This window comes from Pseudorca crassidens, chromosome 9, assembly GCF_039906515.1.
Source record: "Pseudorca crassidens isolate mPseCra1 chromosome 9, mPseCra1.hap1, whole genome shotgun sequence".
NCBI classification, from domain to species: domain Eukaryota; kingdom Metazoa; phylum Chordata; class Mammalia; order Artiodactyla; family Delphinidae; genus Pseudorca; species Pseudorca crassidens.
Window position 1 is genome coordinate 56,314,179 of NC_090304.1, and position 17,542 is coordinate 56,331,720.

General features: G+C 38.7%; 1 protein-coding gene and 1 non-coding gene across 2 annotated transcripts in view; one reads left to right on the top strand and one right to left on the bottom strand.

Annotated features, from left to right (window-relative positions):
- The window catches only part of INTS4 (integrator complex subunit 4), a 113,217-nt gene that overhangs the window by 83,027 nt on the left and 12,648 nt on the right, over positions 1-17,542 (bottom strand). The window contains exons 3-4 of the mRNA XM_067750469.1: positions 11,264-11,381; positions 5,171-5,277 (exon numbers count right to left, since the gene is read on the bottom strand). Coding sequence (XP_067606570.1) covers positions 5,171-5,277; positions 11,264-11,381 — 225 coding nt within the window. The remainder of the gene's footprint in view (positions 1-5,170; positions 5,278-11,263; positions 11,382-17,542) is intronic.
- On the top strand, positions 15,293-15,399 carry LOC137231402 (U6 spliceosomal RNA). The gene has a single exon (XR_010946523.1). It is a non-coding gene; the product is annotated as a U6 spliceosomal RNA (small nuclear RNA).

The following is a 17,542-nucleotide window of genomic DNA, read 5'->3' on the forward strand; positions in this document are numbered from 1 at the left end:
ACATTCTAGTTCCTATTAAGGTAACCAAGGCAACACGGATTCATAACCAGCCTATTACTGCACACTGAATGTTAGCCCAAAAGAGATCATAAGTCTAAATCACACCCTCAGGGCAGCAATTACAGTTTTATGATGTCCTTCCCCCACATGTCACTACTTACATCACGGCTATCATCACTAATAGCTGCCTAGTGTCTGCTCTGCAGATGATGCTATTTTGGTGTTGTACCCAGGCCATTAAAGTGCCATCATTTCTCTATTAATGGAGTGAGTAAGCAATCCACATCCCTGATAATAAGAGCAATCCACGTCAAAAATAAAATAAGCTAAACCAACCAGTTTAAAACTATTGCTACAGGAAAAAAAATCAATGATTAAGTATATCAAGAAAATCTAAGACTGAGGTTAAATAAGACAAGAATACCTTACTGACTCACTCAGTTTCAATATGGATATTTTTTTCTTTTTTGGGAGGGGGAGGGAGGCAGCACACTGCACGGCTTGTGGGATTTTAGGGCCCCGACCAGAGATTGAACCCCGGCCACGTCACTGACAGCACTAAGTCCTAACCACTGGACCGCCAATTCCCATCAATATGGATTCCCATCAATATGGATTGTTTTTAAGCACAGATAAAAATTCAGTGTACAATAAAAAAAAAAAAAAATTCAGTGTACTTAGCAATGGAAATGATTCTAACAGACAACCTCTCCTAACAAACAACACATAATATCTGTTTATCAAATTTGATAAATGTTAAAATGCTGTATGTTTCTATCTTTTGTTAAATGTTATCAAATTTGATAAATGTTAAAATGCTGTATGTTTCTATCTTTTGCCTTAAGAGCTTGATGTTTTGATACTTTTGCCACAGAATTAAAGGAACAGAAAAGAAACAGAGAGAATGGAAGAGAAGGTGAGATGGAAACAGAAAAACAAAGAATTAAACTAGGCTCTAAGGAAGCCATATAAGCAAAAATGACAAGATATTTATTTTTCTAGAAAAATCTTCACAGATAGGAAAGAAAGCAGAAGACCTCTAATTTCAGTTGTGTGAATCCTATATAAGAAAAGACTGAGTAATTTCCTGGCCAAATCTAAATCTCATCATCTCTCAAATGAAGACTAGCTGTACAATGTACCTCAAAGGATTAGTAACAGGATAAAATGAGATGAATTTTGAAACGTTAAGAGTACCCAAAAGCATGACTTTGTTCCTACTGTGAAACAAAAAATATGGCAGATTCACATCTTACATTTTAAAAATATATAAAGGAACAATATGAACTTCAAAAAAATAATAAGGATAAAGGACTTCCCTGCTGGTCCAGGGGTTAAGAATCCGCCTTCCAATGCAGGGGACGTGGTTCAATCCCTGGTCGGGGAACTAAGATCCCACACGCCGTCAGGCAACTAAGCCCGTGTGCCACAACTACCGAGCCCCACGCTCCTTTTCTTTTCTGTCAGGTCAGCGGAAACAGCCTCTTTTCACTTCTGATTCTAATAATTTGAGCCTTCTTTTCCTCCTTTCCAAAACTAAAGGTTTATCAATTTTGTTGATTTTCAAATAACAAGCTTTTGGTTCTCTGATTTTTCTCTAATGTTTTTCTACTCTTGATTTCATTAATTTCTTCTCTAGTTTTTCGTATTTCCTTCCTTCTGCATGCCTTATATTTAGTGTGCTCTTCTTTATACAGCGTCTTAAGGTGGAAGGTTAGGGTACTGGTATGAGGGCTTTCTTCTTTTTTACTATAGACACTACTTGCTATAAATTTCCCTCTCGGCATTGCATTAGATGCAGCCCAGTTTTGGTATGTTGTGTCTTCATTTTCACTCATCTCAAAGTATTTTCTAATTTCCCTACTGATTTCTTCTTTGACCCATTGGTTAAATAGGAGTATGTTGTTTAATTTCCACGTATTTGTGCTTTTCCTAATTTTTTTCTGTTACTCATCCAATTTCATTCCATTGTAGTTGAAAAATATACTTTGCATTATTTCTATCAAAAGAGTGAACGTTATTGTATGTGAATCATATCTGTATGGCACACTGTATGGCAAAAATCACAGACAAAATAGCACTAGGCAATAGAAACAGTAACTGTAGCTATGAATCATAGTCTTTATTTATGCGAATTTGCAAAAACTTGTGACAGATATGCCATTTCCAGGTAGTTCAAATTTTTACCCTATTACAAATGGTGAAGAAATGCACAAAAACTCCATATGAGAATCTGGAAAACATGAAAAGCTCATTCTCAAGAGAGGCAAATGAAGAACAAATATGAGGTCTCACTAGTAATTTTTTAAAAAGGAAATTAAAAAAAATGAAACTCCATTTTCCTCCTACCAAATTAACAGGTTTATCTCTTGTTTAAATCTTAATCTCTTGTTTAATATCCAATGTTAGAAAAACAGGTGAAATTAGGCACTCTCATATACTGTTGATGGGCATATAAACTGGAATACTTCGGAAAACAATTTGGCAAAAGTATCAAAAGCCTTACAAAAAACTCTAAATGCTTTCATCTAGTAATTCTACTGTAACAATCTATGTTTAGGAAATAACCCTAAATACAGAAAATACTTTAGACTAATCACATTCACTGTACTATTATTTACAATTTTAAAAAATGGCTACAATATAAATGTCCAATAATAGGAGAATAGTTAGGACAAACTATGGTTTAATTACTGGACAAAATATCATGCAACTATTAAAAATATTTATAAAACATGTACAATATAAGGAAAATACTTTTGTTACGTTAGTGAAAAAGCAAAATTGAACATAGAATATGATTACAGCTACATGTGTAAAAAGAAAAGCAATCGGGCTTCCCTGGTGGCGCAGTGGTTGACAGTCTGCCTGCCAATGCAGGAGACACGGGTTCGTGCCCTGGTCCGGGAGGATCCCACATGCCGCGAAGCGGCTGGGCCCGTGAGCCATGGCCGCGGAGCCTGCACTCCGCGACAGGAGAGGCCACAACAGTGAGGGGCTCCCGTACCACAAAAAAAGAAAAAAAAAAGCAATCAATCTGTATACAGAAAAAAAATTCAGAAAGCATACATCAAAAGACCAATAATAATGGTTGCCTTTATAATGGTTGAGTGTAGTTCTTTCTTTATACTTTTTAGTATCTTTCCAAAGTTCCATGAGAATAAATTTTTATAATAAAAGGTTTATTCAAAACAAATTTAAGAAACTGTTACTTCTAGCAGAACAATCCACTGAGTACAACACCTCTCTCACAAGCAAAACCTCCCAGGTATATATATACTCTCACATGGGAGATACACTTACTCTCTCAAACACATAATTCCTAGTTTTTTCCACTTAACCTTTTAATACTGTACTTCTCAAAGTGTTCTGGGTTTGTTTATTGTTGTCATTGTTTATTAAGATAAATGAAATACTCTTTCCTGGGGTTCAGAAATGGCTTTCTAATTCCATGAATGTAACCCTTCCACAATTCAAACATATGTCTCCTTATATTCTCAAAATAAATTTACCAAAAAGATTAAAACTAAAGACAATTGTCAGAACACTCTGACAGAAATCACAGCAAGATCCTTTTTGACCCACCTCCTAGAGAAATGGAAATAAAAAAAAAATAAACAACTGGGACCTAATGAAACTTTAAAGCTTTTGCACAGCAAAGGAAACCATAAACAAGACCAAAAGACAGAATGGGAGAAAATATTTGCAAACGAAGCAACTGACAAAGGATTACTCTCCAAAATATACAAGCACTCATACAGCTCAATATCAAAAAAACAAACAACCCAATCCAAAAATGGGCAGAAGACCTAAACAGACATTTCTCCAAAGAAGATACACAGAGTGCCAACAAACAAATGAAAGGATGCTCAACATCATTAATCATTAGAGAAATGCAAATCAAAACTACAATGAGGTATCATCTCACACCAGTCAGAATGGACATCATCAAAAAAATCTACAAACAAGAATGGACTTGAGGACAAGGGGAGAGGGAAGGGTAAGCTGGGATGAAGTGAGAGAGTGGCATGGACATATATACACTACCAAATGTAAAACAGATAGCTAGTGGGAGCCACATAGCACAAGGAGAGCAGCTCGGTGCTCTGTGACCACCTAGAGGGGTGGGATAGGGAGGGTGGGAGGGAGACGCAAGAGGGAGGGGATATGAGGATATATGAGGATATATGTATGCGTATAGCTGATTCACTTTGTTATACAGCAGAAACTAACACAACAATGTAAAGCAATTATACTCCAATAAAGATGTTAGCAACAACAACAAAAAAGTAGTCAATTCTACAAAGTTTAGGAACTGGTGTTATGCACAAAAGACAGCTAATAAAAAGCTCCAAATTAAGTCCAAAGGCACAACTGGGCTTCCCTGGTGGCGCAGTGGGTGAGTGTCCGCCTGCCGATGCAGGGGACGTGGGTTCGTGCCCCGGTCTGGGAAGATCCCACATGCCGCGAAGCGGCTAGGCCCGTGAGCCATGGCCACTAAGCTTGCGCATCCGGAGCCTGTGCTCCGCAACGGGAGGGGCCACAACAGTGAGAGGCCCGCGTACCGCAAAAAAAAAAAAAAAAGGCACAACTAATGTACATACAATTTTTTATAATCAGAGAAACAAAAAAAATTTCCGAAACACTTGTGTCTAGTTGGTCTGTTTATTGAGGCAACAAAGTATCATAAAAAGAATATGGACTTTGGAATCAGAAAAAGGAGTTTATGCCCTGGTTCTGCAACTTCCTAACTGCGAAAACTTGGGGAAACTAAACTTCTCCAACCTCAATTCCCACCTTAGTAAAAGAGGTAATAATAGCACTTCCCTAAAGGACTATGAGGAACAAATGAAAAACTGGGTACACAGTACTGTAATAAGCAGAGTGCATGTATTAGGTACAGGATACATGGTAGTTCCTATGATTATTTTCATTTCTTTTGGGAGGATGAGGAAGCTCATTTTATAACAAGTTACTCAACTTTATTCCTAATCCAACATCAAGAAACAAAATAATGAGGCAGCTCTTAAAACCATTAAGAGTCCTTGGCAATTCTCAGTTATAGATTTAGGATGGAGGTAAGCAGATCTTACAGCTCATATCACCTCTCCAGATAATGCAAAACTGTTCAAGAAAGATGCAACCCTATGTCTAACAATTATATTCTTACCTTGCAAGCTACATCAACTAATCGCATCTGGATAGCTTGATTGTCTGGGAGTTTAGTGCCAATTGCAAGCAAAGTGTCCAACAGCTGAGCTAGGACTTGATGAGACTCTAGAAAGGAAGATGGAAAGTTGGGTTTTAGAATTTCAAAAGGAGATCACTATAGAAACTAAATTTACTTGGGTAAAGAATGTAGATTTTTGTCAGCTGGGTTCTACTGTTTGATCCCTAATTCCCTTCAACTAAACTCCTAAAGGGATCATGTCTAAAAATTTGAGTCCTCCACAGGATGGCACATAGTGCTCCAAAAATGTTTAGTGCTTGACTAATTCAAGGGCTTTTCATTGCCTCCAAGATAAAGTCTAAATTCCTTAGTAGGGCATGCATACATACATACATATATACATACATACATACATACCAGTCCCGCCATGATGTCTAGCCCTCCCTACTTTTCTAGCCTCATCTATTTAAGGTCTCCTCTAGTACCCTTTTCCCCAATTACTTATAATTTGCTCAGGCCAACTTCCCTACCTAGAATGCCTTCATCTACATCCAACTCCATTTTCAACCCTACTCCCCAGGGAGCACCTACTAATCCTGAAGTGTCACCTCCTGTATGGTACTTTTCCTTCTTCCCCTAAAAAAATTAACCATTTCTTCCTCATGCTTCCACTGAATCAGCTGTAACACTTTACAATACTTATTTATTTGTATATCAGACAAAACCAGGAGACTGAAAGATCCTTAAGGGCAAGGACTGTGTTTTATTCACCTTTGTATTCTCAGAATCTAGCACGACTCATTATATGCCCAACAGATGCTTAATAAATGGGCAAACAGCCAATTCTAAGTGAATCACTATCAATCACCTTAGCCAGATTCTCTTCTTTGTCTAAATTCTCTTCTTTGTTCCAAAATACGGCTCTTATGGTATGGTAGTGTTAGTGGTATACAAGAGGATTTAGGTGGCATTAGGAAAATCATTTTTATATTAATAACCTTGTACAGGCATACCTTGTTTCACTATGCTTCACTTTATTGCACTCTGCAGATACTGTACTACATTTTTTACAAGTTGAAGGTTTGTCTCAACCCTGCAACAAACAAGTCTATCAGTGCCATTTTCAACAGCACTGCTCACTTCATGTCTCTGTCACCTTTTGGTAATTCTTGAAATATTTCAAACTTTCATTATTATATTTGTTATGGTGATTTGTGATCAATGATCTTTGATATTACTATTGCAAAAAGATAATGACTCACTAAAGGCTCAGATTATGGTTAACATTTTTTAGCAATACAGTATTAAGGTAGTACATTCTTTTTAGACATAATGCTATTGCACACTTAATCGACTACAGTATAGTGTAGACATTACTTTTATCTGCACTGGGAAATCAAAAAACTTGTGTGACTTGCTTTAGTGTGATATTCATTTTACTGTGGTGGTCTGGAACAGAACTTGCAATATCTCAGAGGTATGCTTGTACATATTTTAATGAACAAAATAAAAATTGCAGTTATTATGTTGATGACATTAATTTTCTTTTACCTTTACTAATACAGTCTCTTTAAATTAATTTTATTTAACTAAAAAATAATTGTCCACTTAAAACATTAAGTAAACCATAATATAGATGTGAAACAAATATGTCAAAAATGGTATGATATATAAATGACCAAAGCTCAGAAAACACTGGTTAAATCATCTCTTACTAAGACTTCCAGTAAAACACAATAGACTGAACACATCTGTTTATCACTAATTCTTTCCTAAAACCTCATTAACATATAAGCGTAAAGAAATTTAAAAGGTATAAACTTACAAGGACAAAGAAAACAGGAGAAGAAAGGTAAGCAGATGAGAAAAGTCAACAAATTTTTCAGAGATGGAAAGCAGTTAAAAAGTCTATGGCAGCTCGGTGCTTTGTGACCACCTAGAGGGGTGGGATACGGAGGGTGGGAGGGAGACACAAGAGGGAGGAGATATGGGGATACATATATATATATATATATATAGCTTATTCACTTCGTTATAAAGCAGAAACTAACACACCATTGTAAAGCAATTATATTCCAACAAAGATGTTAAAAAAATACTTAGTATGCCAATAAATAAATAAATAAAATCAAAAAAAATAGTCTATGGCAAAACTGAGAAATCTAATACTAAATGCCTACTGAGGAGGGTGTCGTGACAGAGCAAATAAATTCTAGCCATACGCCCAGAAAGATTCAGGAATTGTAGATTTTAAAAAAGACAACCAGGGCTTCCCTGGTGGCGCAGTGGTTGACAGTCTGCCTGCCGATGCAGGGAACTGCCCCGTTCGTGTCCCGGTACGGGAGGGTCCCACGTGCCGCGGAGTGGCTGGGCCCGTGAGCCATGGCCGCTGGGCCTGTGCGCCCAGAGCCTGTGCTCCGCAACAGGAGAGGCCACAACAGTGAGAGGCCCACGTACCACAAAAAAAATAAATAAATAAAAAGACAACCAAAACACACCCCAAAACAGGGATGAGGCAGGGATTTGTTTGAAGCGTCTGTAAGAAGTAGTTGGACCCCTGCCTCCTTCCCTATCCTATATAACCAAATGACCACTGAAATAGGAGGTTTGTTCTCTATAAAAATTAGGACAGAAAGGATCTAATTTGGGGAATACTAGGTGAGGACAGGGAGGAAATATAATGAAGAAGAGAAGATTAAGAGATAATCAACATATTGAAAATGAGACTCCCTCCTTCTCCCTAGCTCCCTTCAGTTGCTTTGGCTAAAAAAAAAACATAGCAGCCAGGCATTTCTCTGTCTTCCTAGAAGGAGAGTCAAAAGCTGATGGGTGCCACAGAAAAACAGCAAAAAACACTAATATTTAACAGTCCTCCAAAGACATAAAGGATCATCTTAGAGTGGAGCCTACCAGCTGACTCTATTCTCTATTCTGCTCCTCTGCAGTTATTCCCACCATTCAATCTTCCAGCTCACTTACTTAATGTTCTGCCTCAGTTATTCTACTATTGATTCCTTCTAGTGCATTTTTCATCTCAGTTATTGTGTTGTTCATCACTGTTTGTTTGTTCTTTAGTCCTTCTAGGTCTTTGTTAAACATTTCTTGTATTTTCTCAATCCGTGCCTCCATTCTATTTCCGAGATTTTGGACCTTCACTATCATTACTCTGAATTCTTTTTCAGGTAGGTTGCCTATTAACGCTTCATTTATTTGATTTTGTAGGTTTTTACCTTGCTCCTTCGTCTGTAACATATTTTTCTGTCGTCTCATTTTTTCTGATGTATGGGGCTGTATTCCTGCCTTAATGGTTGTTTGGCCTAAGGCGTCCAGCACTGGAGTTTGCAGGCAGTTGGGTAGAGCAGGATCTTGGTGCTGAGATAAGGACCTCTGGGAGACCTCACTCCAATTAATATTCCCTGGGGTCTGAGGTACTCTGTTAGTCTAGCAGTTTGTTTTTTTTGTTTTTTTTTTTTTACACGGGCCTCTCACTGTTGTGGCCTCTCCAGCTGCGGAGCACAGGCTCCGGACGTGCAGGCTCAGCGGCCATGGCTCACAGGCCCAGCCGCTCTGCGGCATGTGGGATCTTCCCAGACCAGGGCACGAACCCGTGTCCCCTGCATCGGCAGGCAGACTCCCAACCACTGCGCCACCAGGGAAGCCCAGTCTAGCAGTTTGGACTCGGCACTCCCACCAAGGAGCTCAGCCTCAACCCCCGGTCTGGGAACCAAGATCCTGCAAGCCACGCAGCATAGCAATAGAAACACACACACACACACACACACACACACACACACACTAAGGAGCAGTACAGGGGCTTCCCTGGTGGCACAGTGGTTGAGAGTCCACCTGCCGATGCAAGGGACACAGGTTTGTGCCCCAGTCTGGGAAGATCCCACATGCCACGGAGCGGCTAGGCCCGTGAGCCATGGCCGCTGAGCCTGCGCGTCCAGAGCCTGTGCTCCGCAACGGGAGAGGCCACAACAGTGAGAGGCCCGCGTACTGCAAAAAAAAAAAAAAAAAAAAAAAAAAGGAGCAGTACAATAACAGAAATAAAAAATAAAATAAAATAAGAAAAAACAAAAAATATATTAGGAAAAATAAAAATATAAGTGAAACAACTACAAGGTAAAACAGAACCACAACAGAAAAAAAAAAAGGGAACAAGCCAAAAGGAGCTGAATAACAAACTATAAAGAATAAAATAAAATTAGAAAAATCAAAATATAAATGAATCAACAACAACAAGGTAAAACAGAAACACAACCTAAAAAAATTTAAAAAATTAAAAAAGACCCTTGGCTGTGGGGGCAGAGCTTAGGCAGGGGCAGAACTTAGGCAGGGGTGGGGTTTAGTGTGGGGGAACCTAGGCGTAGCACCTGTGGGGAAAGGCAGCACGGCCTGAGGGGGGCCTTGGTGTGCAGAGTTTGGAGTTCAGAGGTAAGGCCCTGGGTGGGGGTGTGTGGACGGAGCTTAGGCTCAGCACTGCTGGACCTCCAAGGGCAGAGGATTAGGCCCAGGACCTCAGCAGGCTCCCCACGGGCCCAAGTGGGCAGGGAAATGCTGGCTGTGCTCCCTTCCATTCCTCCCCTCTCCCGAGGGTCTCCCCTGTCCCTGTTGATCCGCTAACCATGGGTGGGCCCCACCTGGTCTGGGAACCCCTCCCCTCCCCCAGCCGCCCCTCAGGGGCGCCAGTCCCATCCCACCTCCACTTCTCCTTCCCCCTCACTCCCCGACATGTCACACTCCCCCTACCCAGTCACTCAGTGGTTCCTACCATCCCCTTCAATGTCTGTGGTCCCCCACCAGTGCCTGGTAGGTGCCCTAGCTGTGCAGAGATGCGAACTCAGCGTCCTCCTACTCTGCCATCTTGACTCCGCCCCCATCAAATTGTTTTATGGTAGTAGTAGGAATACTTTTTAAATTTCTCCCTAATGTCATTACATTGGCATTTCAATAAATGCCAAAAAAATTTTTTTAATATATTTTGATTGTTTCCTGTGAATTAAAAGTCTTGGGTCAAAATTCAATACAGGTAAAATTTAAAGTTCCTTCTAACAAAATAAAAAATTCTCAACTTCAACCCATGGGCCACTTATAAAAGATATTTGTTATCATTAAACAGTTGTACAGTAAGTGAATTTAGATTGTCTCTTGAGTTCACTGGACCTTTATTACTCTCATAACCTCAAGTTGATAGACTAAATGTTGTCCAATATTTAAATAATCATATTTGTTTAAATATGTATACCCTAAAATGAAATAAAACTATTTTTTGAAACTACAAACAATTCAAACAAAACTATAGTACTTTCAGGAACAGCCACAAAGGATTTCATTTTATTTAATTTTAGAATAAATATCAAGGCAATGAGGCACTAACCCTATAAGAAAATCTTGTACATAAATAAAACTAGATAATCAAAGAAAAAAAATTTTAAGGTAAAATAGTTTTCCTCTTCACCTAAACACTGAGAATAATTTTAGTGGGCATCAACAAGGAACAAACAGAAAAGGCAACAACATATGAGACTTGGGAGATGTTGCCTTTATAGGAAGTAAACTGTGGGGGACCCCATGACCAGGGCAGCACCAGGGCAGTTTCTGAGTTAGTAGGCACAGTCAACAAAACATCAACTCTGTCACATACTATGTAACCTTGAACAAGTTAGTTAACTTCTCTGAGCTTCAGTTTCCCAGCCTATAAAACAGGGACAATAGTATCTATCTTATGTCATATGTAAACTATCTTAAGTATATGGCACTTAGTAGAGATCAATAAATGATAGCTATTAAGAGACAAACCTGTATTTTAACTCTAGTGTAAATATATGTACATGGTTTTATTGAATCACCCTCAAATTCCTTTTCAATAACCACCAACACAACAAAATTTTGTTCTACATTGTATACAAAAGGAACTAAAGATTTCTGATCTAATTATACAGCTTTTTCTTTTTTTCTGGCCAGGCCTGCAGCATATGGGGTCTTAGTTCCCCAACCAGGGATCAAACCCATGCCCCCTGCAGTGGCAGCTCAGTCCTAACCACAGGACAGCCAGGGAATTCCCTATATAGCTTTTAAATTGCAACTTACTTTCATTCTGCAGGATGTTAATGGCATCATCCATAATGCAGTCTGGTGAAAATCCTGCTGTCTTTGACAGTAAACCCAACAATGATGCAATTTTCAGTCTCACAGATGGATCATTCTCCTGAAACAAAAGCAGCTATTGTTACATTGATGCTCTACTCTCAGGAACATGGGAAACTAATATCTCAAAACAGAGTCAACAAGTATTTCTTAAGCTTTATTTCTGAAAAATTAACTTTATATGCTTTGGGGGCAGAAAGCTTTTCTCAATCTGTATGTTACACCTAAATACTGCAAAGTGAATGGGAATATTTTATGCCTTCCTGATGTCATTAACTTCTAAGGAGATGTGTGCTTTTGGGATTAAAAGTAACTTTCCTCCACTTTGCAGTAACATTAGACATGAGTTGCAGCAACTTGGACCACCAACACTGCCAGCACTGGGCACTCAACATTGCTGTCAGCACCACTGTTTTTGGAGCCCCAGAAATTGGGTGCTGCAGCTACTACTGCTATCACCAGAAAGAAGTTTTCGTTCTACCTGTGTTTTTTTGGATCACCAGATCCTGATCAGAAGTCTGGGGCAGGTGATGGGATTTCCCAGGTGGTCCAGTGGTTAAGACTGTGCTCCCAATGCAGGGGGCCCAGGTTCAATCCCTGGACAGGGAACTAGATCCCACATGACACAACTAAAAATCCTGCATGCAGCAACAAAGATCCTGCGTGCCACAAGTAAGACCCGGCGCAGCCAAATAAATAAATAAATAAATATTTTAAAGAAAAGTCTGGGGCAGGTGAATCATTGTCTGGGTCTAGGTCCTGGGTCTGGGGCACAGGGCAAGAGAGACTAAGATATGAGTTAGCGTGGCCCATTTAGCTTCAATATCGGGAGGTGGTCTCTAATTTGCACCAAGATTCCTATGGTGAGAAGTTTTCCCCAAAGACCGAAAGGAACACGTCTTTTTGTTCATCACCATATCGCAAGTATGTAGCACAATATCTGGCACTAAGTAGACAGATGTTCAATAAACATAGGTAAAATAAAAAAAAAAAGTACCTTGCCAACGCTAAGATTAAGCAAGCATTTCTGTCCCAAGGACAAAATTACTTAAATGTATGCTCAAAAGATGAAGTGCCTTCTAGATGTGACCCCAGTTTCTAAGGAGGTAACTGGGCACAACAAGAAGGCCTGAAGCAGGAGAAGGGACAAAAGATATGCAGTCAGAAGACCCTGAATCCTGGCACACCACTTACCATATGTTCAACCTTGGGAAAGTCATTTTCTTGGGAACTTAAGCTGTGGAGTGCAGCAGAAGGAGAAAGGGCTTTGAAATTGGCCAGATTGAGGTGTGAAGCCTGGACTCACTATGTAATAGCTATATGTCTTGAACAGGCTAATTAATTTCCTAAGCCTCATCTGTGAAATGGGGCTAATAACAACCTCAAACAGCTACTGAGAGGAAAACAACTCACACAGAAATGGGCATACAGAAGGCAATCAAATATTAATGCCCTTCCTTCCTTCCTCTATGATCATCAGTCCTTTCATGTGGAGGGTAATAAAACCTGAACTGAATCCCTATGAATATGGTACTCCGATAGGTACCATAAAGAGCAAATAAAAAACACGTGAAAAATAAGGATGCAATCACCAAGCCCAGAATATGGGAAATTCCACAGGGTAAAATGCCTGGTTTTTAAACAATAAATATCATGGGAAAGAAAAGGTGGTGGGGGGAGGGAATGCTATAGATTAAAAGAAACTGAAAAGGACAGCTAAACTAACGAAATGCAACATGTGAATCCTGCTCAAACAAACCAACTGTAAAAAGACTTTAAGACAATCAGTGAAAGCTGAACATGGACTAGGTATTATACACTATTAAGGATTATTGTTAAGTGTCATTTTTTTAAGTCCTAAAAAAAGTCCTAATTTGTTAAACACAGATAATTAAGTCTTTATAGGTAAAATGATATGTTGCCTGGGATTTGCCCCACCCCCAAAAAAGTAGGGGAATGCACCAAACAAGAAGAGCAAAATGTTGATAATTGTTGAAGCTGGATGAGGAACACTGGAAAGCTCATATTATTTTCTCTCCTTTTGTGTATGTTTGTAAATTTACAAAAAAAAAAAGTTAACTTTTTAGAAAAATCACATGAAAGTACTTATTCTATCTAAAATGCAAATTAATTTACTCATTCAACAAACATTCAAGGAGTACCTACTATGTGCCGAGCATCATTCTAGCTGCTGGGGATACAACAGTGAATAAAACAGAAGCAATCCCTGCTCTCATAGCGCTTATATTCAAGTGGATAAGACTGGCGAAAGAGGGAATCCTCTGGTGGTCCAGTGGTTAGGACTTGGTGCTTTCACTGCCATGGGCCCAGGTTCAATCCCTGGTCGGGGAACTATGATCGTGCAAGCCGTGTGGCTCGGCCAAAAAGAATAAAAAATTTAAAAATAAAGACTGGCAAAAGAAAATATGTAATTTCAGATGGTAAGCATTCTGAAGAAAAACGACGTGTGTAAGAGGTTAAAGAGTACTGTGGAGAGGCTGTTATAGACATGACAGTGAGGGAAGTCCACTCTACGGATATGACTTTTGAACGGACACTTAACTGAGTGAGACAGAGAGCAATAGGAAGTTTTAGGGAAGCAGCATTCCAGGCAGAAGAATGTTGCAAACCCAGAATATGGAAGATTCTAAAATGCTGCATTTAAGAATACATACATATCTGTTACAGTGATTCTCTCCAGAGTAATCTCTGGAGAGTGTATTTTGTTTTCTAACTTTTTTATTTGCAGAGGCAAGTCTCATTCTTTATTTTATACACTTCTATACTGCTTGAATTTGTTACAATAAATGCTACAGTTGGGGTTTTTAAAAGAATGTTAAATTTAAAACTCCGCACAAACATTCATAACCCTTCAAAAGCTTCCAGTTTCCTATGGAAAGAAGCCTGAGCTGCTGAGCATGACACAACGGCCTGCCAAGACTGTCCCGTACGTCAGCTCCCACAATTCCCCACCACGCTTGATGCCATGAGGCTTCAAGTTTCTGTACTTCTGCTCAGATTGCTCCTCTGCCTAAACTGCTCTCCCTGCCTCCCACAGCCACTCCCTCCTGCCCCTCAGGTGTCAGCAACCCCAGGAAGTTTGTCTCTGATGCCTGAACTGGACAAGAGTGCCCTTCCCCTTGGACCACCCAAGCAGCCTGGTGCAACCCTTTATCATGCCCCTCACCAGTGCACTGTAATTATCATAGTGTATTATGTGATTGTGTCTGTTTCCCCAACCAAACTGTGAGCTGCTAAAGTGACAAGCAGAATGCCCAGAAAGCACTTCGTACATTCTGATAAAAATAAAGGGAAGAGTATAGGAAAAGGAAAAGCCACATGTCCTACTTAATTCACTCGGTGAATTAAATAATTCATCCATCATCTGTTCAACAGGATTTCCTGAGTACTTACAAGGAGCCACTGTGTTTGGCCGTGGGGATACACTGCCCTCATGGAACTTTAAGTTTTAATGGGCAAGGCAGACAATTGTCAAGTAATGTCCAAATACATAATTACAAAGTTGTACTGTAAAGGAAAAATAAAGAGTTCTATGAAAGCATATAACAAACACGGACTTTAATTTGAGGCAGAGAGAAAAGAATAAATGAATGCTCTCAGTCATGAAAGAACACCACAGCTTCCAGAACTGAAAAAGGGGGCAATGTGGCTAAAATGTAGACTACCATGAAATGCGGCTACAGAGGCAAGCAGGTGCCACAACTTTTTGAGAATTATGGCAAGTGCCTCTGATAGTGCCCAGAATGTAGCAGGAATTCAATACATATTTGTTCACTGTTGAATAAACAAATGAATAGTCTTTGTCCTAAGAACAATAAAAATCCTTCGAATAACTATAACGAGGAGAGTGACATAAACAGATTCAAATTTCTGAAATACCAAACCAGCCTCAATATAATGATTGGATTGGAAGGGGCAAAAGTAGCCAGAGACAAATTAAGAGTAATTACGGTGCTTGCTTTGGCAGCACATATACTAAAACTGGGACAATAGAGAGAAAATTTGCATGGCTCCCATGCAAGGATGACATACAAATTCATGAAGCATTCCATATTTCTGAAAAAAAATTTAATCCTTTGAGCAGCGAAAAATAAAAAAAGGAGTATTTGATTAAAAAAATTATAGAACAGCAAAAGAATTTGAATGGTTCCAAAGAATTATTCATCTTTCCATTCATTCTTTTAATAAATTAAATAAAACTTAATACGTGAAAAAAAAAAAAGAGTATACCGCTATAGTCCAGCAAAAGGCAATGCCAAGACTCCCACTTACATTAGGGGCAGGCTAGATAATACAGAACAACCTTCCCGCTGAGGAAAACTAGAATCGTATTACAGATGCCAAAATCGTAGAATCTAGAATCGTATTACAGATGCTGTGTGTGACTTCTCAAAGGAAACAATACAATGATATATTTAAAATACTAAAAACAAACAAATAAAGAAAAACAGCCAATCTAAAATTCTACACACAGCAAAAACATCGTTCAAGAAGGGAGGTAGGGGCTTCCCTGGTGACACAGTGATTAAGAATCCACCTGCCAATGCAGGGGACACTGGTTCAAGCCCTGGTCCAGGAAGATCCCACATGCCATGGAGCAACTAAGCCCATGCACCACAACTACTGAGCCTGTGCTCTAGAGCCTGTGAGCCCCAACTACTGAAGCCCGAGCACCTAGAGCCCGTGTTCCACAACAAGAGAAGCCACCGCAATAAGAGGCCCATGCACCGCAACGAAGAGTAGCCCCCACTTGCCGCAACTAGAGAAAAACCTATGCACAGCAACAAAGACCCAAAGCAGCCAAAAATAAATAAAATTAAATTAAATTAAATTAAATTAAATTAAATTAAAAAAAGAAGGAACATAAAGGGAATTCCCTGGCAGCTCAGTGGTTAGAACTCAGCACTTTCACTGCTGTGGCCCAGGTTCAGTGGCTGGTTGGGGAACTAAGATCCCATAAACCATGCAGCATGGCCAAAAAAAAAAAGAATGGACGTAAAACTTAAAACTTTTCCATACATACAAACACAAAGAATTTGTCACTGAGTGCCACCAGTAAAGTCACAATAAATGGAAATATCAGAGGGTATTCATCAGCCAAAAGGAAAATAATCCCAGATGAATAAACAGTCACAGATACAAGAAGGAAAGAAAAGCAATGATAAATACATGTGGGTAAATGATAAATACATAGGTAAACTTAAATGAATATTGTCTGTAGAAAATAACAATGTCTTCCAGAGTGAAAAATGGAGAATTAAAACATAAAACTTCATTCACACATGTAAGTCAGGAAGGTGGATAAATGAAGTTAAAGTCCTCACATTGTTCAAAATAGAAACTGTACCATTTAACACTTGACTTTGATCAGTCAAGAATTCATGTAATAGCTAGGTTATAACCAGTAAAAGAAGTGTAAAAGAATGTATAACTCCCAAGCTAATAAAAAAGGGGTGGAGGAGAGAATTTTTTTAAAAGAGTCAATGCAAAAGATGGCAAGAAATGAGAGAAAAGAAAAGAACACTGAGCAGGTAAGACAAATAGAAGGCATTTAATAAGAGGGTAGATTTAAACCGGCATATATCAATAAACACATTAAATGTAATGAACTAAATGCTCCAATTGAAAAACACTCTCAAGTGAAATTTTTAAAAAACTAACTACATGTTTTTTACATGGGTCATAAAATAAAATGCTATAAAAAAGATGAAAATAAAAAGTAGAAATAGGTATACCATGTAAACTTTAATCAAGAGATAGTTGGTATCATAATATTAATATCAAAGTCATTATATGCTGATATGATTATTTGTAAAGAATACAAAATCTACACATAATTTATTAAAATTGTTAAATGAGCTTAGCAAGGTTGTTAGATATAGGATTTAATAAGCAAAAATCAATTGCATTTCTGAATATCCATTCTGTACTGTTAGAAAATAAAATTTTTTAAACATATCATTTACAATAACAAAATATTAACTACCTAGGAATAACTAACAAAAAGAAGTACACAAAAAAAAAACACAAAAAAAAAAAAAAAAAAAAAGAAGTACAAAAGGACTTTCCTGGTGGTGCAGTGGTTAAGAATCCGCCTGCCAATGCAGGGGACACGGGTTCGAGCCCTGGTCCGGCTCAAAATTTATAAAGAAATTAAAAGACCAAGAACAATTAATATATTCTTAAAGAAGAGGAAGGTGG